The sequence below is a fragment of the Scomber scombrus genome, chromosome 11 (assembly GCF_963691925.1).
Source record: "Scomber scombrus chromosome 11, fScoSco1.1, whole genome shotgun sequence".
Lineage (NCBI taxonomy): Eukaryota > Metazoa > Chordata > Actinopteri > Scombriformes > Scombridae > Scomber > Scomber scombrus.
In genome coordinates, this window is record NC_084980.1 from 4,996,797 (window position 1) to 5,022,855 (window position 26,059).

General features: G+C 38.5%; 1 protein-coding gene across 1 annotated transcript in view; it reads right to left on the minus strand.

Annotated features, from left to right (window-relative positions):
• brinp2 (bone morphogenetic protein/retinoic acid inducible neural-specific 2) overlaps positions 1 to 26,059 on the minus strand; it is a 142,241-nt gene that overhangs the window by 57,440 nt on the left and 58,742 nt on the right. Inside the window, exon 4 of the mRNA XM_062428738.1 lies at positions 13,233 to 13,338. Coding sequence (XP_062284722.1) covers positions 13,233 to 13,338 — 106 coding nt within the window. The remainder of the gene's footprint in view (positions 1 to 13,232; positions 13,339 to 26,059) is intronic.

Below are 26,059 nucleotides of genomic sequence, written 5' to 3' on the forward strand. Positions count from 1 at the left end.
ATGCATATTTAATCTGCCGGAAGAAATATAAGACAGTGTATTGTTTTTTTCGGCTCTGTATGTCTGTTCCAGAAGGATGTGCTGTTTTTTTAATTACTTTTTTCTTCCAAAGCGACGTGCACTTAGAAAGTTGTGCTATATCAGGTGTTTCGAGGTGTGCTTGGACTAATAGCTGAGTGAATTTTAGACTTTGAGATTACTGATATGCTTTTTTAATGTTTCAACTGGAGTGAAAAATCTGCACTTATCCTCCCACTGTAATGATTCTGATTCATGTGCCCTGAGAGATGAGAGGAAATTGGAGAGAGGATAGAAGAAAACTAATAGCATAAACTGGATTTCTTTTGTTTTTCAATGCTGTTCCAGCAAAACATACACAGGCACACACAGATGTTCAGTGTGTATAGTGCACAGCTACATCTGTTCAATTGGTACAATGGCTGTTTGTCGCAAATATTCACAACTAATAATAAACTCTCAAAAACAGCATATTCAGGTCTTGTATTTTGAGTTTAAAAACCTCCAAAAGTGCTCAGCGGTTTGTGTTAAATTGTACAGAGGAATGTTGGGGCTTGGTTTTCCACCTGTGCTGCCATTGATTGTCTGCATAAAAACAGAATACAGCCCTGTTTTCACCTGGCATTAACATGCGTCTCAGCCGATCCAATCACAAGTGGACAGCAGAGACAAATTGCTGTTCACACCTGTATCTGGTCTCAATATGCGTCTTGAGATGACCACTTGTGTCCAGATCTTGCTGCTACCTACATTACTTCAATTGTCAATTGACCCTGTTCACAGTTATAATGCCAGTCAGACAAGCGCCAGATTGGTTGTTAGTGGGGGCTTAAGCGACAAATGGTAAATGGTAAATGGACTGCACTTATATAGCGCTTTTCTGGTCTTTCAACCACTCAAAGCGCTTTTACACTACACACCAATTCACACACACATGGCATGGGCTACCACACAGGGTGCCAACCTGCTCATCAGAGGGTACTAACATTCACACACACATTCATACATAGCTGGCACAGCAATCGGGAGCAATTTGGGGTTAAGTATCTTGCCTAAGGACACATCGACATGTGGACTGGAGGAGCCAGGAATCAAACCGCCGATCTTCTGATTAGTGGACAACTATCTCTACCTCCTGAGCCACAGCTGCCCCATTTTTCTTAGATAAGTGCTAATACAAATTTTTCAAGAATGAATATACATGTACAGACTTTTCAACTTCTTTCCAACTGTAAAGATTATTATTGTTCGTGCAAAGGGAAAGTGTAAATGTAAGGAAACAAATAGTTGTTATTTTACTGTTTAACAGGTGTCAGGAGGTTAAACATTCTCACTCATAATTTCTGTCATTCCCCTGGGCGTCAATTAAGCTGTCCACATCAGCTGGTCACATCCGACCGATAGCACGGTGGCACACTTTCATTCATGTTGCATCTGTGTTTTGAAATATGTTTTCTCCCTCTCTACTGTAGTGCTTTCATAGTGCCATTCTGTGCACGCCCTACAACCTCTCCATCACCAGCCAGTCTTTACAGATTCATTGGTGCTTCACTTCATAAACCTCATCAGTCCCAACAGTACTCATCAGCCACTGCAACCTGTTTGTAGACTCCATGGGGAGATTTATCTTGCTGCCGCTCAGGTTCGATGTCCCTCGATTCAAGATCTCCCTGTAGAGTCTAAGCGCCAAAGACTTTTGACAACACTTCATCATTAATATCATCTGTATAATGAACAATTCTTTTTGCTTCATTCAATTGTCTCGTCCGATTTAAATAAATGCTCAAGCTGCAGGTAACGCAGTCCTTCTTCATGGCCTTAAACTTACAGTCAAAGTTTCACTGCTTTCATTATTTAAATCAAAATTTAAAAAATACAGCGGTGTTCTAATTGCGATGCAAAGGTTTCATGACTGTACAGCCTATTAAACTAAATCAAAACCCGCTGCGCAATCTTAAAAGTGCACCGTCATCTGTTGGAAACCACTGAGCAGGCTTTCACAAGGCTGCCATGTGGTGCTCATGCTGCTTCTCTGAATACGTCTGTTGATCCATGTCGATCTCCCTGTCTGTCTGTCTGTCTGTCTAATAATCATCAATTTGTCGTGGCAAAAAGCTTCCTCCCTCTTGACTTCACAGTCCAATTCTGGATGATTTTCAACAGCCAAGTCAATCCTGCTGTGCCCTGTTATGAATATGCATGTCTCTTCTTTGGTATTTACTCTTTCAATGGCTTGGAAAGAGATGTAATTAGTCACATTTTTCCTCTTCCATGCTTTGGCAGGTGCTTTGAGGTTTCTGTCTGTGTCTGTGTGTGTGTGTGTGTGTGTGTGTGTGTGTGTGTGTACCAGTTGCAAATCTGGCAGGGGTTTGTTGAGTTTGGGAAACAGCTAAATAACACTCCTCTCATCTCCATTCACTATCCCACGTCCTCTGTGTCTCTTCCAGCTCGCTATTTGTTGATGCGTCTTTGTACTTCTTTTTTTTTCTTTCAACCTTTAAGTTACGATCACTCTGTCACATTTGGAAAGTCTTCCTTGAAGACAGGTCTGGATTAATAAGGACTTTGCTCCTGTTTTGCTATAGCAGTAGTAGTAGTAGTTTCCAAATTAGTCGTGCTAAGAGCTATATCATTTCTTCTCTTTTTGGTGCACTTGCTCTATCCTTGATTGAGCTTTTCTTTCTCTGTGCACCTTTGCCTACAAGTTACGAGCAAATTTAACATGGCTATTGATGACTGAAAGCATGTCAGAAAATGTGGCTGTACCCTGAGTCTTGCAAGAAATCGTATAAGTTGTAAGAACTATGTTTCAGTCTTGAACCTTAGGTGCAGCTGAGGTGTCTTAAAAGGGATTAAACTGTTCCATTAATACAAGCAAGGGGTGGAAGCAATGGGTAATGGACAATGACACTATGATTGACTGCTTTTCACTTAACATTTATAGCAAAAATACCTCATCACTGAAGATTATCTGTTTTATGTGACCAGTAAGAGCATGTTTCTTTAACTTAAAATGACTTTTTTTTTTTTTTTTTTTACAAAAGTTAGTAATATTATTTGGCCCATATATATGTTATATTTTATGTCATTGTTTCATTTTTTACTGTAGCTGAGCACAAGATGATGTCCAGCTTAGTCTCCAAGTATGGTTGCTTTTTGACCATTGGTGGTGAGTGAGTTGGTTAAGTTGTAAAGCACAGTGCAGTTTGCATTTCAGTGGTGATTCTGTTCCTTTAAATATGATGGTTATGTAATGTAATTTACCAGAAAGGATGGTTTGAATCTAAAGTAAAACATTCTGTTTCATGTGTCACAAATTTGAAAATGTTTTGTAGCTTCTGACTGGATGAACTTTACTTGACTTACCATCTTTAACTGTGACTGCATAGTCAGTGTTGTCTATTTTATAGCTGCTTGTATAGTAAGGCATGGATATACAGTCACCCCTCAACTTACAAAAGTACATGATTTGTATGTGGATTTGGCCTTCAGAAATAAAACATCATAACCCCGGATCTTTTATTGAGGTGTAACTTAACTCGAACTAGAGTCTAAACACTATTATCTTCCATCAATACTCCCTCCATGATGATAGAATACCTCTTTACACAATTAAAACTAGTACAAGATTTGCACAGACTTTTCCCTTCAGTCTACATTACTGTGGTACAAGGATCAACAAATTCACAAATGAAAGATTCTGCTGCTCATTTTTGGATCCTCCAAAATGAGTTTCAACCTTTCACCTGCCTGAATATTTGAGAATAGTATTGCAGCCCTAATTGCTGGTAGTAATTGTGCAATCAGGCTAGAATAAAGAAATTGTAAAATAGATCAAATCCGTTTTGTGTATCCTAAAAAACTTAATTGATTCATTTACAGGATATAATAAAAGGGGAGAGGGAAATTGTGCCCAATTTATTCAGCATGGCTGACAGGCAGGGTGAACACTTGTCCGTATCTCCTTCTCCTCCCACCTTGCTGCTTTTCACCTTTGACACACATGTCATAATTGCAGCAGCACATTAGTATTCAGCAAAGTGCCCATCCTGTTCATCATTCAACTCACATTCTGCTTATCCACAATGAATGAAAAGGCACATTTCAGTATGTCATATAATGTGTCTAGGATGAATGTTAACCCTCGTTTGGCATTTCATTACATTTAAAAGCACACAAGGCCTTAACGATGCAATTAAGCCTTGATGAATGTCACTTAGGTGGGAATGATATGGCAGACTTATTTTGCTTGAAAGAGGCCTTCAACATGACATACACATAAGCTCTGAAAGACGAGACGAGTTGAAAGGGAGTCATATCCTTGTAAATTTGAATGGAAGCTAAAAGGAAATCCTTTTCACCAACCAAGCAATCATGTGTGCTCATCACTGGCTGAAAGTGTATTTCATGTATGAAGTTTTCAGAAACTTAAAGCCTTGCCAGACTTGTTTTCACATTTTCCAATATGTCATTTTAAATGAATTCAGTTACATTTTTAGGAGTTTCATCAGCCTGAATATTTCTATTGTATCCTGACATTTAATTTTCCAGATTAATTTAAAATATTATGTTGAAAGTGAAATCAGCAGGTTTACTTGACAACTATGACAGGTAATATTACTTTAAAAACTTTTTGTGTAAATAGTGTAGTTGGATTAGTAAATGATTATTTGTCAAACATAGTGCGTCGGAAATTTCAACTGGAACGCCCCCTGAAGTTGGATTTCCGACTCAGTAAATCAGACACATCTCACCAGCCCCGCCCTCAAAATCCCAAATTTCTGCCCCATGCATCAATAGTTTAAAAGTTGTAGTAATATCCTGTTTATTAGCAGTTTGGTCTAATTTGTGTCTCATTAAACCAGTCGTACGCACAACACTGTCCAACTTCTATCTGTACAGCAAATTGAATTTTTATCAACTGGTGTTGCTATCAGTGGCTAGAACTGTTTTTCTGACTTCTAAACTAACGCTTCAAACTTGGTTGTGACGTCATTCCCAACTTAGACTTTCAACTTCTGAGGTAATGGAACGCTGCAAAAGGTACCATGTGGAGTGTCTGACCACTAGCGCCACTGTGGAACAATGTTTTGATGAAAGGGTCCCAGTTTTGTTTGTATCTTGTGTTGCTAGCATTAGCATGAGCATGTCCATGTGACAGAAATAGCCCCTCTTTAAAGTCCAAGCTTCTTATTTTGTGTATGTACAGATTACATTATAACTCAAAAGCTTTTATTGCAATTGCAGTAACGTAACAAGTATAGCTGAGGGTCAAACAACAAGAGGAGTATAAGCTAGTAGCGTGTAAATATTGCAGGATTTTAAAATATAGGACAATTTGTCTTTACAAATGCACTTTGTTAGCCCTCAAGGATATACGCAATGTGTATTGGTGAGAAATACTATAAGCATATCTAACTTTTGCTTGTTTACATGAAAACCCCTCAGGGCACCTTTAGGCTAATGCTCATAAGCCTCAAAAACAAACAACAGTCTAATTTTAAGTAGGGTAACGCCAAAAACTATCTAAATCAGTTTAATTTCTCTCATTATTACACCTCCAAGTTGGCACCTTTCTTTGTATCCCATTTAGATTTATTGCCCAGTTGAAGTCGGATCATAATTCATCTAATATTGGTGTCATTTTATTAATTACGTACTTCTTTGTGGAGGGAATATTAAGACAATCATTTAATCACTCAATGAATCAATCAGTCATCCCTCCTACATACTGCAACTGCTACCACGTTTAATTACATACAGACAGAGAGTCAAGTATTTCCCATCAAGTATTTCAGGGGGAAAAAAATCACACTTTTAGGGTCATTACCCATGAGGCTTTGCTTCCATCTAGCCACACATTTAGATTCCCAGAGTAGACCAGAAATAGCAAACACATGGTTCCCTCTATTTCAATCTCTCAATCTCCAGCAGAGACAACACTTTTCATTTTGGGCAATTTGAAGCTCTTAAGCCTTCCCCCGTGATCACCACCCCTCTGTTATCAGTGCCTGTCCAACTGTGTGTGTGTGTGTGTGTGTGTGTGTGTGTGTGTGTGTGTGTGTGTGTGTGTGTGTGTGTGTGTGTTTTGATGTCCAAGTGTGTTCTCTGTAAGCCTTTGCTTTGGTGCGTGCCTTGTCCACTACAGTGGAATGCACTCTTGGCTGTAAAGATGTTATTGGTACCCTTGGACTGCGCTCTCACTCTCAGAGCCCCAGGCTTTGGCAGCGACCCAGCTTTAATATACAGCACAGTACATGGGCTGGCACTGATGCTGCTGTATCATACACCCTTGCACTGCCCCTCTTTATGCCTTTCTTTATGCCTGCCTATCTTTTCCATTTCTTACTTGTGACATTTCCATCTGACTGTCACTTGAATTTTCTGCAGACTTATCGCAAAGAATGGGACGCACATTTTTTTCCTCAGCTGCGCTTCTGGGTCGTTTTGTGTTCACTTGTGATAGTTTTGTGTTCCGTCACATAGATTCAGCAACATGGTGGATGTATGCAAATGCACTGGCAGTAAGGTGGCAATATATAAGGGCTGCTTTGTGCTGAGAAAGTTAGATTGTATAGGCATTTCAGTTAAAAGCGCAAAAAGCCTCCATAGCCACAAGGATGAAGTTTCATTTGGCACATGGACTCTCTCTCATCTCCCTCTACCTCTCTATATCTCTCCGTCTCTTTAAACAGCATTTATATTTGATACTGCTATTTAGGGCTATGATGTCATAAAAGGAGGTACAGATTAGGAATTTGGCAAACGATATTTCACGCAGCATTATATGCTAGGCTGACAGTGACAGGTGGTGTGCTGAGAATTTGTTTAAGTGACTGCCCAGACCTAGGCCGAAGCAGAGGGAGGCACTTGACAGACCTCTCACCCTGCAGGAATTCACGAGTGTCGTACAGTGTGTGTGTCCCTAGGCCTGCTCCCGCTATTGATGAAATTCCATCAGAGTTCTAAAGCCATGTTCGGGGGTGCTTCGAGGGAGAATCTGTTCGAGGTTTTACTGGAGTCCCACTGAGAAGGCCACCGAGCAGCTGTCAGCAGGCAATGGTGTCATTTTTGACTACAAATGTGCGGACTGCAGATTCAATTTATTGCTTTCATTATAAAATCCTTTTAGGGTAATGCACTGAGAGAGTTTGACTGTATGATACATCGGGCAAGCCTTTCTAGGGACATACTGTATGTTAGATACTTACAGCATATTTCTGTTGCCAGGATCTTGAACAGATGGGGAAAGAATGGAAGCTGGATGTTTTGGTGTGGTGGTTGTTGCTCATAAAGACTATGACCATGTGTGCTACACGTATTGTATTTGTTTAATTGTAGGAGTTTGTGAAGGTGGAAAGGGTTTTATTTGCTTGGATAGGCTGTTATATTTGTGGGCTTTTGTGTTGCCCAAAGTGGAGATCAACTGAAAAGACCAGTCAACCTTCCTCAAGGTAACTGAATTCACCAGAGCTTAGTTTTCAAGGGTTTTTGTGATTTGGTTTCATAGCTACCATAAACGGAGGACATTCTGGTCATAATGAGTCAATAGGATATACAAGGACTATGTTGTTTTAAAGCTAGTGGCAGCATGAGAGGATTGGTGTCTTGAAAATGCTAAGAGCTCTGCAGACAAATATGGAAAAAGAGTTTACCAACAGGGAGTGTGTAGTGGACAAGGTTACAGCCAAGTTATCTAAATAGCAGTGGTTGTTGCAAATGTCCTTTGGGGATAGATTCATGCCTACAAATAAACTGAATGCCACTGTTTTGTGGCACCAGTGTGCTGGACCCCTGAAAGATCTTTTAGGTGTAAGAGGAGAACTAAAGTGGCAGTTGTGTACCTGCCAGAACAGGAAGCAGTCCAAGGTGTGGTGGACCTAAAAAGTGGGTTTTGTTCTTTCTAGCCATGAGTGGAACAAGACTTAGGGCCCAATACACAAAGAATGGATTGCGTCCACTAATAGCACAGTGAATTGTACAGCGTTTTCACCAGCAATCTTCTCGATTTAATAGGCCTATCCACGAAATATTTTTCACTAATTGTATAATGGCAGAAAAACACCCATAAAGTTCTGGAGCTTAATGCAATTTGCCCTTGTTTTGAGTCTGATTTGTGTCTGTAAGCGAAGGCTTTTCTCCACATTTCAGCACACTGATTTATCCATAATGAAAACTGCAGAGAGCACTAAAGCCTCAAATTGCGTGTCTATAAATAGCAGAGATGTGCACACATAGAGCTCATTCACAAACTAACCTTCATGTACATTGCTAACGTTATTTTGAAATGTCAAAATACAGCTATTGATGTGACTCACGCAGATCTTGAAACTTTTTATATTAATTTAATGTCTGAATCTTACAATAATGCTGTTCAGGTGTCACTAAATGTATCTGGTTATTTTTCTGTTAGTATTTATCATGTATTCTGCTAGTTAGGGAGCTAGTTAAGTACTACAGACATACATTTTCAACTTATTCAATGAGCAAATTGGAGAATTCAGACAAAGTATGTCAAGGCAAGCAACATGGATGGTCAAATAGTTTAGCCACATTCTCTAAACCACATTATTTGGAGGTAAAGCCCAGTGTGAACATTGACCTGCAATGTCAGTTTCAACAACAGTAAGTACCACAGGTCAAAGTAGAACCAGGAAGGCAATCTGTAAGCTGTAATGGATTTTCACAAAGGACTGTCTGTAATATGACTGCACTGTTTGCCTTATGTTTTTCTTCCAAATGTATTTCTGTAACTAGGGGGGGTGTTCTGTCAAATTTCTTTTAAGCACTGTTGCCTCCTTCTCAGATCTCACAAACTCATTAGCAAGTAAGCTATTACGTAAAGAGAAAATGGCCAAAAAAAAATATGATGCTGAATATGAAGTTGTGACAAACCACAGTGGGTTCTTGTATTTGCTCAAATGGGACACTGTGGTGAGAGTAGGATCACTTGGTTTTGGTTGTGAGTGGACAGTGGCAATTAGTAACCAAAACCTTTGTAACCAAATTTATGCATTGGTTTTTGGATAGGTCTGGACTCTTGATGTGTTGATGCTGCACTCAGGCTCAAGTACACCACCCACCCATACTCCATTCGTATACACAATGGAGCTGTGCAACTAATAACCAAAGAGGTTTAATTTTAAAGGCAAAAAGGCTTGCAAAAAAAGAAAACATTCAATGAAAATAATGATTTTGCAACTCCACTTCAAAGCATCACTCTAACGAATGGGTAAAGTCAGGCTATTTTTGTCAGCCATTAATGATGAGAGAGGGGTAGTCGCTGTTGGCAAAGCAGTGGTTTTCTTTTTTTTTTAAAAGCACGTGTGTGTGTGTATATGTGTACATATACGCAAAAACACCCAGAAAAAGCCTCTAAGGTACAGTACACAACAACACAGGCAATCAGAGTCAGAGATCAGAAAAAGTAAGAACAGTGGTATGTTGGACTACTAGGGGAATATAAAATATGTCTTGCCAAGAAAATGTACAGCACATAGCTTTTGAGTTTCTACTCTATCACTACTGCATGATATAACATTCTGTTGTATAAACCTAATGCTATTTTTCTTTTATGATTTATCAGCAGGGCAGAGACTCAAATAAAGAGAGGCTGTGTAGTTAGAGTGGTTCATCCTGTTGCAATGGAGAGGTTCACATGTAGAAATTACTGAAAAGCACTCACTGCGAGGAGGCTGACGATCAATCCAGGAAAACTCTACCCATGGCATGTCCAGTAATTGGTTCTCTATTTTGAAATATCCTCCCACACAAATACCTATTTCACCTGCATCCACGTGTTTCTACCATATTTGCTCTTTAAAAGACGAAACACTGACCATTTAGAGCTGCAAACCTCGGAAAACAACTTGCAAGACCCAGTTTCTGTCAACTCGGCTGTCAGCTTCGGAGTTCTGAAATTGTGGTTGAATGGAACCCATCGGGCTAATTGGTTGGAGTTAGATGCAATTTTTGTGGTTGGACTTTCTCGAGTTTCATTAATAAAAAATAAAATCAACATCATACATTACAACATTAAGTAATAGAAAGGGAAATTAAGTCTGCAGCTAGGAGATTTTCTTCCTGACACCACTATCTGATAACCACTACTATCTGGATAAAGGGGAACTCTTTCCACTATTGACAACACTTTATCTCTAAGGAATATATATGGGATTTGTGTAGTGCATTTATGGAATCCAATAGTTTCCAGCCAATACAGGAAAGATGCAGTTAACTTACAACTGATGTACATAACCTCCATAGGACCTGGACCTGATGAATGAGATGTCTAAGTTCATTCTAGAACTAAAATAACAATATTGATTGTTGTAACTCCCTGTGAAACATTGCAGGCCTTTAAAACCCATTTTCTTAATCAGCTTATTAATAAAAGCGATGGGACTCTACATGAACAAACTGGTATCTCCTGCTGGTTATTTAACATGAAAAATGCCTGGATTTGTGCTTGTATTGATTTTTTCCCCTTACCACACAAATTAGCAGCCCCATTCAAACCGTTGCAGTAGCCTAACCATGGTAACAAAATCATTTGAACCTCAAATGTTATAAAATAATTGGTCCCTAAATACCATATTGGTTAAAATATATGGCGACCTTGGGTATAAGACGACTTCCCATATTCCAACACAGATAGACAGAGCAGTAGACGTGGAGCAACATTAGCCTTCTGATGAATGCAAGCCAAAAAATAACTTTCTCTTTAGCTCTTTTTTGATCTCTTACAAGTCCTGAGAGAAAAACCTGTCCCTTTAGTGGGTAAATGCTCCTCTATGTTCAATACCTAGTAGCTAGATTTGTCTGCTGTTTGGTGCTCGGCAAGTAAAGCACATGGGGTTTATAAGAGATTTTTGACTAATTGCTGCTGCTGATAATGAGCTTGATGAGAGCCATGAGTTCTTATGGGCTATAAAACAAAGAAAATGAGCTGAAAGACTTTAGAGATGTGGGGAACTGCAGAATTGGGAGATAGCTACTGTAGATTCACAATAAGTAACACATGTCATATATATTCATCATTTGACCTGCTGTTGACATTTTTATTCTCTTACTTATTTGGTCACATATACTTGTTATGGAAAGTGTTCTCATATGCTTTAATTCACCCTTCATTGGGCCCAAGTTATCATGGGGTTATATTCTGGGTTTTTTAATAATTGAAGATATGAAATGTATCTAACAACAGTCTAAAATACATTCATACAAGTTCTATAATTGTCTCATAATGTCTAGTCCAATACAAGGATACCATATCGCAGTCAGATTCTATGCTGATAATACTAATTTAGAAGCACAGAGAACACTGACTGCATTCCAACAACACAATTGCCTTTGGTCATAGAAAAGCAAATTATACTTCATTTTAGGAGAATTCTAAAATGCCCACTGTGGAGCAGTGGTTCATTGAAATCCTTGAGGCATGTACCCTAGACTTGGAATTAGGAACAGTCTCAAGGACAAACTTAAATGACTAGAAAGTTCAGCTTTGTCACTTTCTTGGATGAGGTTAAAGATCAGCACTAGTGATTATTCCTCGTTTGATAGCTCTTAAAAGAAAGGGCAAGGCCGGGCGGACAGGAAGCATAATGGTATTTTGATATTCCCTTCTTTTCCTTTATGCTCTTTTAATCTTTTTGTCCATTAAGCAGTTTGCCCACAAGCTGCTTCTGTTACAGTATGTGCTTATGTGCCCAAAGTCTGGAGGGAAGTTTTGAATATCATTTGAGCTTCAATAACAGTAAATCATAACCAGCGGTAGCAGTAGAGAGTTATTAACTTCTAAAGTGATACAGTACACTCATAATTCTTTAAGTATTATTTTTCTTGTTTGTGTAGACTTAAAGCTAGAACAAGGTGATTTGCATGAGGCTAAATATGACTATGTTTATTCATAAGGAACATGTGAGCATGATATAGTGTGATCTGTAAATTCACAGTAGTGTGGTGCGGCGGTATGTGTCGGCAGAAAGACCAGTGGCAATATAGGCAGCAGTGACTATACTAAAAAGTTGTGACAAAGATGAACCAGGCGGGCTGTTTCTATACCAAACTGCAGAAAAAAATGACCCAGACGTCCTTTTTTGGATGTGAAAAAGGCTCCTTTCTACCTGCATACCCCATCACAATCCTACTATCAAACAAGAACCCTAGCTCTTGGGTTATTACTTGAGCTGTTCTTATCCCAGATTTACTGAGAAAATGGTGTGTTGTAAATATGTGCTGCAGTTTTCAATAAGTTTGAGGTCACATTCTGCATATATTCATAGTCTGATTTCTATGAGATTCCAGAAAACTCAGAAAATAAATGATGTTGCAGTGATCTTGATTATAAATTATATACATTGGCCATTGTTCAACTCCACTGAGAAAAGCTGTGCGTAGACCTAATTATTAATACATTAGGAAACAATAAACATGTTCACAAGAAATGAAAAGGAGATGAAGTGATATAATAAGACAAATCACAGAAGCGCTAATTGTACAGGAGGCACTGCAACCACTGAAGAGAGAGAAAAAGAGGGCAGGTCCAGTAGTTCAGAGCGGAATAGGTGAAGGTGATATGGATGTAAATATTGAGATAAATGTAGCAAAACACTCAGTTACAAGTTTTAACAAAAGGAAGAAGTATTTAGTTAAAGCCTCAAGTGATTTTGAAGTTCATTGGTAGTCACGGTCAGATTCAAGATCCAGGAACTAACCACATGTTTGAGGCAGAATGTGTCACATCTGCACCTGAAAAACAGGCACAGAAAACTACAGTAAATCTGGCCCCTGAGTGTTCCAGGTGTAGTTGAAGGGGTTAGGTTGAGGTCAGTGCAGCCAGACACGGTCCATCTACAGTCTGGTGAGATAACAGATTCCCCATGAGACTGAGAGCCAGTCAGGCAGAACAGACATATAAACTACTGCAGTGTAAAGTAAAGGGTCATCCCAGCCAACTACTACACACAGGAGGTGAGGGGCTTGGCAGGTTGGTGGATGGTTGGTGGCGGTGTGTGTGTTCGAGTGTGTGTCCCTTCACTGGACCTTTTCTTTAGGGCCGTGACTGTGTGTGTGTGTGCGTGTGTGAATTGAAGATGGATGTTTATGCGAGAATGAATGTATGTGTATGTGTGTGTGTGTGTGTGTGTGTGTGTGTGTGTGTGTGTGTGTGTGTGTGTGTGTGTGTGTGTGTGTGTGTTATCCAACCTTACCCTTTAGGTGGATCTTATTTTCTGGGCTGTGCACCAACACCGAGCTAACTGAATCCAAGCTGTCGTAGTTACTGCAGCCGAGAGGGCCCGTCCTTGTTTCAGTTACCTAGGAAACAAAGGCAGGACAGATCTGTTAAATATATATATATATATATACACAGCATATATAAACATATACATATATATATATACTTCTTTTAATAATTAGTCATGAATGAGGCAGACATTTATGGAGCTTATTTCCTGCCAAAACAAAAAAAAGTTTTACAAATGCCCTATGATTCTTCAATAAACTGTGTGGTTCGTGGTTTGCCAAAAGTCATGTGATCATGTTTTTTTTTTGTCTTCTTAGGATATATTTTCTGTACTTGTAAGACATGCTTTCTTTTTCTGAAGCATAATTTATTACAAAAATATTGTGTATTTGTTTGATAGGTATGTTTTGTACTTGCAAACCACACTGTGTTTGTTATTGAGTTGTAGGGCATCTGTAAAAAAATGTTACATTTGTTTAAGGTTTCACAGGAAATCTGTTTGTTCCCATTTCTAGCAGTCAAGTCCACAGCTTGTGGCAGGGAGAATGTACAATGGCAGGCAGAGGGATGGATGTGGCAGAGCCCTGTGACATGAGAGAAAGCTACTGACATCTTTTGCTTCACTCCGACACCTGCAGCCACACAGTGTACCGGCTGTCTCATGGAAAAGAGGAGAGAGGGAGGAGAGAGAGAGAACTGTGAGAGAGACATCAAGTGCAGCTGGGTGAAAAGGATTTGAACTTTGAAGTATAGTGAAGTAATTGCCACAAAAGGAAGTTGAAGCATATCGGTGAAGGCTTGACCACATTTTATTGTTGTTCTGCATGGAAAAGATACAAGTCTGATATGTATTACATTCTCTTATTTGATAAAATGATAAAATGCACTCAAGAACCTAAAAAAATTAAGTTGTAGGTGAGATCATGTGATGCTGTGAGATCCAACACCACAACAGTGAAATTTAAGAATCAACATGGCGACGTCTGGCTGCTAGATCTGAGTCCACACTTCTGCTAAACTCCAACTAAAAGATTTATAACTTTTTTCAAACACTGACAGGACTAGACAATGCATTTTCAGAGTGAATGAGGAATTCATCGATCATTACTATAGCCAGTGTGCAATGGCCAAGGAAGAAAGAACCAGGATTGAATATAGTATTTTCCACCATAAATATATTTCTCTTGGGAACTGGTCATTGATTCCAAATGTTGTTCCTTTCAGTAATTAACATGTTATATCAGCAGATCAGCCCAGCAACATGACTAAAAGGTATAAAACTGACTCATCCACTGACAACCTGAACACCACCAACATACACGTCAGTGTGCTTGAGTCTGTTAATAAAAAACGTAATGTTCTTGGCATGCTCCACCAGGAGATTAAGACTTGAGAATTCACTCACCAGAAAATACATTACCTCCAGAGCAACAATACTGAACTCAAACACTCTGTGGGAATACTAGCCTCTCAGAGGGATACAATCAAAAAAAAAGAAAACATGTGTGACAATCTCTTTTTATCTGTAATCCCTGAAAGCACAACTGACAATCCAGAAACCATGCACACTAGTCTGAAACTCATTATAACATTTCACAACATTACACTAAGTCGAACATGTAAAACAAACCATGTCCCATAATAACTACATTTGAACATTTCCAACAGAAAGAGCAAGGAATGTGAACTGAAAGAAACAACATTTGGAATCAATGACCAGTTCCCCAGAGAAATATAACGGCGGAAAATACTATACCATACCAAAAGAACAGAAGAGAAAACGAAGAAGGATAACTCTACCACCACACCCTGGTTCTTCTGATCAATAAAGACTAACAATAATCAATATATAAAAAAAATGTCACTACATGGACAATGTGAACATTGTTTAACCTTAACCACTATCTTACCCAATATCTAGTCTTCTCACCTCCTTTGTCTCTGTCTCATTCTACCTTCATGTGTTGATGTACTTATAGTATGTTGATGAGCCTGTTTGTTGTTGTGGATGTTTGTTTTTTTCCCCTTCTGTTTGTTTTTTACATGGAGACTGACCCAATCCATTACACAATAGTAAGGCCAATGATTATCACAATAGATACTGCACCAATCAGTGTCAATTTTGTGATGTGTAGGTTCATCCCACAGGAAATATAAACCTTAAAGTAACTCGAAATGTCAGCACACAAGTTTATTAGTTTACCAAAGTTCTTAATCATCTCACTTCAGTAAACCCCAGCATCTGCCTTCTGCAAGAAACCAATTTCATGGTATCAGAATATCTAAAACTCAGAACTAAATGAACAAACCATATATTTCCTGCATAATCTAATTCTAAAAAAAGAGGTATTGTTAGTCTAATAAATAAAAAAGTTCCATACCAAAAGGAAATACAGTTATAGACCCAGATGGTTGTGTCAGACTCTCCAGAAACAATACCATCTGGGAAACAGCAAAAGCAGTTGTCAGAGGAAATATAATCTCATATTTTACTCACGAGAAGAAAAAAGAACAAGGAATACAACAAGAACAAAAACAAATCTAACATGAAATATAGAAAATTAAGTTTCAGCTTGAAAATAAATGATACACCCAAAATCCTAATTTCTCATTCAAAGATCAACACTGAACTTTTTAAACAGTGTCGAAAAAGGTGAATTTCTTGCCACCCCAACCCAACAAAGACCCAACACCCACCTTTAGCTACAGACCAATAAGCCTTATCAACTGCAATCTCAAAGTAATAAGTAAAGCACAAACCAACAGACCAAACAACTTTCATAGAGGACAGACATTCATCTTCCAATATGCGCCATCTATTCAATCTAATCAACACATTCTAAAGAAACCACTGAGACACCATTATTACATTATTTGATGCTGAAAAAGCTTTTGATAAAGTAAATTGCAAATACCTCTTCATTCAGTGGATCGAAACATTCTAATGCACCTTCTGCATCTGTTATTACCAATAATCACACATCCCAGTGTTTTATACTTCAAGGAGGCACAATACAAGGATGTTTACTCTCTCCATTACTTTTTGCATTCTTCATCAAACTTCTTGCAGCACCCATTAATCAAATAAATAACATTACAGGCATACAAACGAAACACTTCCACCACAAAAATGAGCTTATATGCAGATGACTTTAAAAAAATATCTAACCACCAGCAACATCCCTTACAGAGGTCTCAAATCGTATCTCCAATTTTCCAAAAAAATGTCATACTACTCTGTAAACTGGTCTGAATCTAAAATTCTGTCACTGTTTGGGGAAGGCTATAGCAACAGGGTGGAGTTTTGTGGCACAACTTCACTTCCTTCCAAGGTGTACAGGGAAGGAAACAAGTCTGTAGAAAGTCAAAGCTCCAGAACCACTTGTAGTATGGTACCAATGCATTTTGGCTTATGGCCTTCATTAGGGTAATCATAACAACAATGACAACAATGAAAGGTAATATCAGATATCTTGGTAGATACCTACAATAACCTGTTGGATCTATTACTCCTAAATGTTACTCTATTGCTAAGACATTGAGGAAGAGCTTATCTGCTGGAACAACTTACCCATTTCTCTGACTGAGAGGACAGCAACACTAAAAATGGCCATACTACCAGAAATACATGTTTTTGAATGGAATTATTTTCAGTGACTCCAGTCCAAATTCATCACACTGGTTTAACATCCTAGACTCTATCATTAATAAATTCTGTTGGAAACAAGAATCAGATTATCAACATTACAGAAACCCAAATACATTGGAGGTCTAGCTGCCCACATTTCAGATTCTACTACCTTGCAAATAATCTTAACATATCAAAATAGCTTCAAATTAACAAACAATAACAACACCCATGGATGGATATCAAATAGCATCAACTCCAGGAATGACCAATATCAGAGCTACCATGTGTCAGTTAAAAACACAATTGATTAAAAAACCCATTTATTGCAATGATGCTGAAAGCTGGGTGGAACTTAACCAAAAAGAAAAAATAACCCTAATAAGACAAATTCAGACTTTTAACTTAAAAAGAAAGCAATAATATTTGACAAATTGAATAAATATCACAAATCTGGAACATTTATTTTCAGATGGGTCACGAATACCACATGAAGCACTCAAACAAAGGTACAGTAGTCTGAAGCAATTTACATATATAATCTTTTTATAAATGCTGATGTATGAACAGGTATTAATGTAACTTAAAAAATGAGACCTTCCCCGACTTTCTTGGTTGCGTGTAAAAGCCTGTGGACTGATTTCTATTTGAATTACCCAGGCCAGATTTTCTGCAAAAATGTAAAAGGATGTGACATTTTTGCACGCTCCTGAGTGCCTTGCCTCACAAGAACACTTCAGGCACTGCACACTAAACGCCACAGACAACTACTACCATGCCACCCTGCTCTGCCCACCCATTCAAACAATCGGAACAACTGTTACTTGTAAATTATCCTCCATTCTGAGTTGCAGCACTCCAGTCTCTTAAGCCTTATGTCTCTTGGGTAGTCAGTTGAACTACCACTCAGCAATGAGCAGCCAACTTTGATTTCACAATTGCCAAGACAACAGTTCTACTCGATTGGAAAAAATAGAAACAAGCTCTAAGCATCCCAGCGGCTTCACCTACTATCCAAACATATCACAATGGAAAGACTCAAAGCAATAACAAAAGAGTGAGTTGACCAGTTTAATTGCCATTGGGCCCCATCCATCCCACTCATCAGTTCTACAGACCTTCCACTGTAAGTCGCCCTATTAGCATACAAACATACAGTGCAATCACTCACTCATAGTCACATATAATCTTGGCTCAAAGATTGGCTGACAAAGCCTATAACTCTGCCAACACCAACTTCACATTAAATCGACTGCCATACCAGAGGGACTTCATTCTGATGTAAAAAAGAAAGAGAAGAAAGAAAAAGAAGGCAAACAATTCCACATCTATGCAATATGAACCTACACTACAAATTGTACAAGCATACATTCCTACATTACTGATATTGGATTATTATTCTACATCAACCAAGTGTGGACTTCTGTTCCTGGTCATTAAAAAAACAACCAAAATAGAACAGAACATTTCAAATCGGAAGTAACTTGACTGCATGCATTCATATCGGGGAATGCTGTATTAGCAACAAAATGTACTTTATCTAGGCTTTAACTAAATAAAATATATTCTTAAAGTTTCATTTCAAAGATTGATAACACTAGTGTAACGATTTTCATTTTCTCTTATGGGATTTCATATTCATATTCACAAACTCACAAACGTCAACGTGAGGTTACAGAAAGATAATGATTCGAGATGACTCTAATTGTACTTTCATTTTAAAAGAGTCGACAGGCGCAGAACGTCAAGAGATTAAGAGAGACTATCAAAACAATTCATAACACTGACACAGTATAGCTCCAGTGAAGGTGTGGGAAGTAACTAGTCAAGTTCATCAAGTGAAAGATTCATTGTGGTGAGTCTGTGAGGCGGTATGTGTCATGTGTTCGACTGGGGTAAGTAAGTTAATGCATCTGTGTGAGGAAGAAGATATATAAGTAATGATAAAGAAAGAAGAAGAAAAAAAAAAAGAAAATAAGTAGTGGAATGTAAAGTATTAAGGGGACTATTTTCCTATTTTTGACTAAAAGCATGTTAGGGTGAAACTAAAAATGATCTTTATTCAGTGACGTTTCCATTTTTAGAACAATTAAAAATCCAACATCCACTAAGGTATTTCAGTCAAAACATGCTCTTAATGACAGCAAATAGTGTCCAAGAATTTATAAATATTTTTCCACTGTGTTGCTTGGAGCTGTTAAATATATATCTCAGAATATTTTCTTACATTTGCACAAACAAAGATCTAAATTAAAATAAATTATGAAATGGCCACCATGTGCATTTTTGCGCCTAACTTGTGCAGTGTCTAAATCCTGCCTCTCTGTTATTTTTAGCTTTATTTTATAGTCTTTAAATATTCTTCCCTTCTCATCTCAGTTGTTGTATGTCTTGTAGTTTTTTTAATAATTTTTTTGTAATTGTGGGATTTGAAGATAAATCTTGTGCTAAGTATCAGAGAGATTGTCACCATATCAAAAGCATATTCTTTATTTAGAAACAGTATGTATTGATAAATGTCTTTAAACAAGCAGCCTTTTCACCACTATGCCACTCAGTCAAGCATTAATAAATACTGACTCCTTTAGACAAAAATGCTTGAAGCTGGAGGCTAATCCTGCCATTCATTTACCCTTACTTTAACAAAACCTTGGTCCTCCGTATATGATCTATACTGCCATTATGGTTCTCAGCTCTCAGTGTGCCTCGTCTAGTCTGCAGAGAATGTTGCCTTTAGCTGTATCATGTTTAATAGGTGCCAACAGGACACACACACACACACACACACACACACACACACACACACACACACACACACACACACACACACACACACACACACACACACACACACACACACACACACACACACGATAGAAAGTGAATCATAGTGGGAGTCAGTGATATAATATGATGTGGTGTGCTGTAAGATTCTATGTTACATTCTGTTTGAATATGGGTGGCTATAATTCAGGTTATGCTGTAAATTATGATATGCAAGGGCAGGCCTAGGGAGAGGCAGCAGGGGTGGGACAACACAGTCTCATCAAAAGTCTTGTTATATTCAAATAAAAGGATCATTACAAACACATTTAACATGCTTATACATTTACAATATAGCATAGAATTTACATTGTGTTCATGTCACGGCCACAGAGAATACTTATTTGGTGGTAAATTGCGTCCAGTATCAGTGCACAAATTAAAATGCAAGTAACCATAGCAACCATATATCTGCTTCAAGTCGCAAATCAACATGGCCCTAGCCATAGGGCAAATTGACTACAAAACACACCATGGATGATGATATGAACACAACTTAAATGTTTTTCTTGTAGTAAGTGTCCATGGTGTAGTTATGATAATCCACTCTGAGGTGTGTTGATCCCAAACTGGGTGAGACCCATGTAGGCCCCATATGTTTGCACAAATGGGGTCTAAGTGGGATCAGAATGGACCTCAAATGGGGCCAATTTAGCCAGCCCACATGGGCTTCACATGTGGGGCCCATGTTTTTGAAACAATATGGGGCCTGTACAATTTGCCCTGTTTATGCCCATGCCCGCTTAGCCCACTTACATTCCTTATGGGGCTCATACAGTCAGCCCATGTGGGCTTCACATGTGGGGCCAATGTTACTGACATCATGTCAGTAACAAAATTTGCCCAGTTCAAGCCCAATGCACACTCAGTACGTAGCCTGCATTTAACTTAAGTGGGGCCCACATGGACATGATGGCTGGGTATTAATGTTGATGTAATATTTACAATAAAATAATTTTGCAATCTTTTTGAAGAGATGAGAATGGGGGTGTAATGTTATTGTATGTAGTTAAATACACATAATTAGGAGACAAAGACATGACATGTTTGATGGCTGCTTCACATTTTTACCTTTTGTTACACTGACAGCTGTGTAGGCAATTTCTTCTTCTCTGTTTACAAATTAATTGGATCTATATTTGTTTAAACCATTTCTGACATTGATATAACAACTACAATTGACAGTTGATTTCCTCCTACTTCATCCCTATCTGTGCTAGATGCTATTCTTTTCAATGAAAGGTCTAATATCACAATACATACACCTCAAGATGCAGAATGGCAAAGATCAAGGAGTAATAAAACTATTCTAAAGACAAAGAGGAGCCCGACTCCTTAACAGTCGACTAGAAATTTTACATGTCCGTTGGTTGGACAAAACAGTTGCACTTCTATACATCTCAAAGCACTCTCACACCCTTTCACTATGAATACTTACATTTAATATTTGTGCGTCAATAGGATCTACATTGAATCATTTCCTTGCAAGAATAGACTAAATAAAATTACTCTTACTAGTAAGTAATCTGCTGAAGAGATGTGCCTGACATTTCTACCATCAATGTCAATGAAATATTAAGTGTAGCAAATATCTGACCTGGACATTAGTGCTGCTGAAATACTTGTCGTGTGAAATATGATAAATAAATAATACCCTTCTTGACATATTGTGTAAGATACCCCGGTGTAGGGCTGCTAATTGAGGAAGGAAAAAGAGCAGGGCGGAGAGGGGAAGAGTTGGCACAATCTGCTCCTCAGTCTTGTGCAGCCACGCTCTCATTCCCAGCCCTCTGCATAGCTCTCTGTCTCTGTCTCCAGCCCCCTTCTCACTTCTCCCAGACCATGTACTTTCCTCTAACTCCCCAGACCTGCCATCCTCAAGCTATCCAACAGATGCCTTTGGACATTACCACCTTTCCCCATCTACCCACCTGTTCCCACCTCTCATCAGTCCTGCAGTTACCTGGCCAAAAAAAGCCTACTCTTCATCTAAAATTCATTCCTTTGTCAGCCACTTACTTCCTAGATCTTTGTCAGTTTCTTTTGAGCTTTTGTTATTGGTTACCTGGACCTATAACATATTTGCACCTGCTTCCCTGGACTTTTCCATATCTCATCCTTGCAACTCTGTGGATTTAACAATCTTTGGACTTGCCACCCACACTGTGAGCTTTTTGTATCTTCTCTTTTGACAATAAGCTCACTGAACTGTCCCTGCCTGCCTCTATAGATGCTTTTGGGTCCTTCCCCTGCGGCCAAATGCACGCCACCCGTGACAAGAGTGGAGTAAAAAGAAAAGGAGTCAAATATAGGGCAAATATGTGGGAGAGATGGAAATGCTTAAAAACCAAGGGCAAGAACGAGGAAGGACGCGAAGAAGAAAGACAAAGGGCGAGAGAAAGAAAAGAATAGGAAAGAATGAGCGAGGATAATAAAAATAGTTAATTTAACGGACTGAGTGTTCGAGATCGGATAATTAGCATAGGAAGATGGATATGGCCCGTGGCAAAGCCATTCACCAGCTAAATCACGTTATTTGGCAAATGAAGCAGCCTGGTCGTCTTAAAACAGCCTTGTTCCTCACAACTTATCACTCTGCCTTGCATTAAGATTGCATCTAATATCAAGAGAAATGGAAGTTACCCTTGAAAGCGCTACACAAGATGCATATCTCAAACATCTCTAAAATATCTTCATAAAAAAAAACCCAGACTGCTGAGATGTAGTTAAAGATTAGGAAGAGATAAAGACGAGAAGCAAAGGGAGATTAGTGTGGGGGGAAAAGGAAGTTTTGGCTCACAGATTTCTGCTTTATTAACTAAAGAGACCTAACTGTTGAACACCAGTCATGATTCTGAATTAACTACAAAAAAAGAGTGAAAAAACAGTTCTGTTTAAGTGTTCACACTGAGCATAAAGTGAGTTTATAAGCTCTATTGGCTACAATATCACTGCAAATAAATGAGTGGATTCTAACTGAAGCACGTTTGCTTTAAGGCAAAACTTGAGTTGAACATTTTTGAAGGAAACATTCCCACTTATCCTAAAGTTGTATCAGTAATAAACATAGTGATAAGAAGAAAAAGGAGAACTAGCTGCCTGGAGAAAAACATTACACAAACACACTGTACACTGTGTTGCTAGCTGGCTATAGCTAACATCTGTACCATGGCAACACTGGCTGTTTGGCTGAATAATACAGACTTCACAAACAGTAAAGAGAACACCTCTTTATGCATGAACAAATCTTTAATACTTAATCTTCAAAGTGACCTCTCTGTCAAGTCATTCCTGACAGAATCAGTAGCTTTTAGCAGTCGAGCTAAATAGGTTTTCCTCACAGTAATCATTCCTATTGTTCATACTGACAATCAAAAGATCCCCTTTATGCTCTTTCAATGTAAGTGATGGGGACAAAGTTATTTTGTGCAAAAATGCATTAAAAAGGTGATCTGAAGCTTACAGTGGGCTATATGAGGCTTCAGCAGTCTCAGTTAGTCATATTAAGTGGATAGCTGCAGCATTTAACCGGAGGCAGGATTAAAGATAGATAACAACTCAAAATAGCAATATAAGGTAAGAATAGAAAAGTGAGGTTTAAAATAATAATAATAAAACTCCAAACAGACAAAGAAAAGTAATTCAAAAGTTCATAGCACAAGCTAAGCTTAGAAGGTCAAAGCCAGAAGACCTGAGGGTTCTTGAGGGTTTATAGACTAAAAGGAAATCTGATAAATAGGTAGGACCATGACCACCTTTATAAACCAATAAAAGGGTCTTAAAATCAGTTCTGAAGCAAAAAGGTAGCCAGTGAAGATACTTTAAAATGTGTGTAATGTGTGCTGTCTTTCTGGTCCTAGTCAACACACGTGGGTTATGAAGTGATTGTAATTGGGCTATATTCTTTTTCGTATGTAGAGACCAGAATGTAGAGTATTCCGTTTTGTCCTGATTGAGCTGTAAAATATGATCTGCCATTTATAACTTGATATGTAAAATACAGTAAAGAAGGGCATCTATTGGCCCTAAGTCATCAGGATGCATAGCAATGTAAAGTTGTGTGTCATCAGCATAGCTATGGAAATTTATGCTGTGCCTCCTAATGATGTTTCCAAGTGGAATATATAGAGAAAAATATATATTAGTAAGATAAGATTTGAATAAAAACAGTACCAGAAAGGGTTTGAAGGCTACTTAAAAGAACTGAGTGAACTATTGTATCAAAAACTATGCTTAGGTCAAATAGCACTGATACAAAGGTTTAGTACTAAAGATTCATAGGCTGACATTGACACAAATTTGATGGTTGGTAGACATATTACTAGAGGGCATAAAGACAGGGTTAATTAAACGGTCAGTGGTTGAAAAGAGGATTTTCGTATCTATTCAGACTGTCTGTTTTCAATTTTGAGAAGTGTTCTCGTTTTGGATGTTTAATTGCCTGACTGTATATTGTCTGCTGTTTATGGAAGATTTGATAATCTCCCATTCATGTATTCTTTCTCCAACTTCTCCATTCTTATTATGGCAAGAAAAATCTATTTTAATGTTCATGTTTGGACACCTGACTGTATGATTTCAGCAGAGTATTTTGTAATTTCCAGCCCTGAAGCCAGGATCAATATTCATTATCGTCCATGTCCCATTTTCTTGTTTTCTCCTTTACTTCAAAACTGTTAGAATTTCCTTTACACAAAAGCAAATAGGGACAAAAGATCCTTTTATGAAACGTTTTTGGTGGCATTTTATGCTTTTATTATAGGGACAGTGTAGATATGACAGGCAATGAAGGGAGAGAGAGAAGGAGGGTTACAAGCAACAAAGGCCAACTACCAGATTGAAAATGCTGACATTGCAGGACTATCCTGATGCGTTTTTGCTCCAAGCATGCATGATATTGATATTTAAATCATGAACTAACCTTTAAAGTTCATAGATAATGCAGCACTGTCAATGTATGCTTTTTTTTTTTTTTAAATTCTTGTGCCACACTGCAGGAGGGTTTCCTCCTGCATGTAGACCCAAAGGAATGCAAATGGTCACAAAGTGTGTGGCCACAGTAACTTGGCCTATAATGGTTATGGTTAAAAATTGTGCACCAGTTACCCACTTTGAAGCTGCACAGACAGAGTTCAGCTGGGTTATTTCCTGCTGATTGCCTCCGAGTTTTGCAGTTTTACAGTTTTACAGAAACACACCATCAGTGGAGTTTCTGCCATTAAATGTCTGGAGTAAATCATGCTGGATGAGAGGTTTAGTAGGGTTTTTGATGCTTTATCCCTACCATTTAAAGCATGACACCTGTGAAATCTATTGACATGGTTTTAAACTGACCACAATCACTGTTTTCAATTAGAATTTGCTCATGTGAATTGTAATTTGTTATGCCTCCATGGCCTGAACTTGTTACTGAATCCACAAATGTGTCAGATCTAATAGACTTCAGCTGTGTTATACACATACTCACTGTGCTTGTTTATAACTCCTATGAGGAACTTCAGTGATAATCCGCCAGAGAGCTGCCACCCCCGTCTCTACCTTTGTTAAAAACTCCCAAGAGCTCTTCAGCGAGTCGATTATTCAACCTGGACCACTTTGATTTTACTGTTTACTCAACAATGTGCTTTATTCAAACATGACGGAGTGGTGTGTGTTTTCTTTTCATCCTAAAAACCTATCTGAGGAACTCATTTCAGCATTATGTAATATCTCTCATCACTTCCTCAAGAAATATGTTGCTGTTCCTATTTCAAAAGTCACATTACAATTACTGTTCTGCATGTTTCCCAGCCTGCATGTCCATGTGGGTCCCATAAAGGTTAAATTTGGTCTGCAATACTGGTCCCACATGGGTTTGTCTGCAGTTTTCATGGTTTCCAACTGTATTTGCCTATATGGGCTTCAAGTGGGTTTTGACTGGGTTTCAGGTGGGGTCCAACTGGGTGAGTTACAATTGTGGGGCCCATGTTTCTGAAACAATATGAGGCCCATAAAATTTGCCCTGTTTATGCCCATGCCAGCCTAGCCCACTTACACCCCTTATGGGGCTCATACAGTCAGCCCACATAGGCTTCAAATGTGGGACTCATGTTACTGAAGCCATGTGGGACCCACAACATTTGCCCAGTTCAAGCCCATGCCGTCTCAATACTCATGTGGGGCCCACATGGACATGCTGGCTGGGAATTGGTACAGGCCAAGATTCTTAATTGACGTAGTATGTTGGACCATCCTGCCTTTAACTTGTGTTGAAAAATTGGATTTGAATGAGCACCTGCTTTTGAAGCTGAACTCAGTAACAGTTAATCATGGGCAAGTCTGGATTATCAAACAAACAAAGT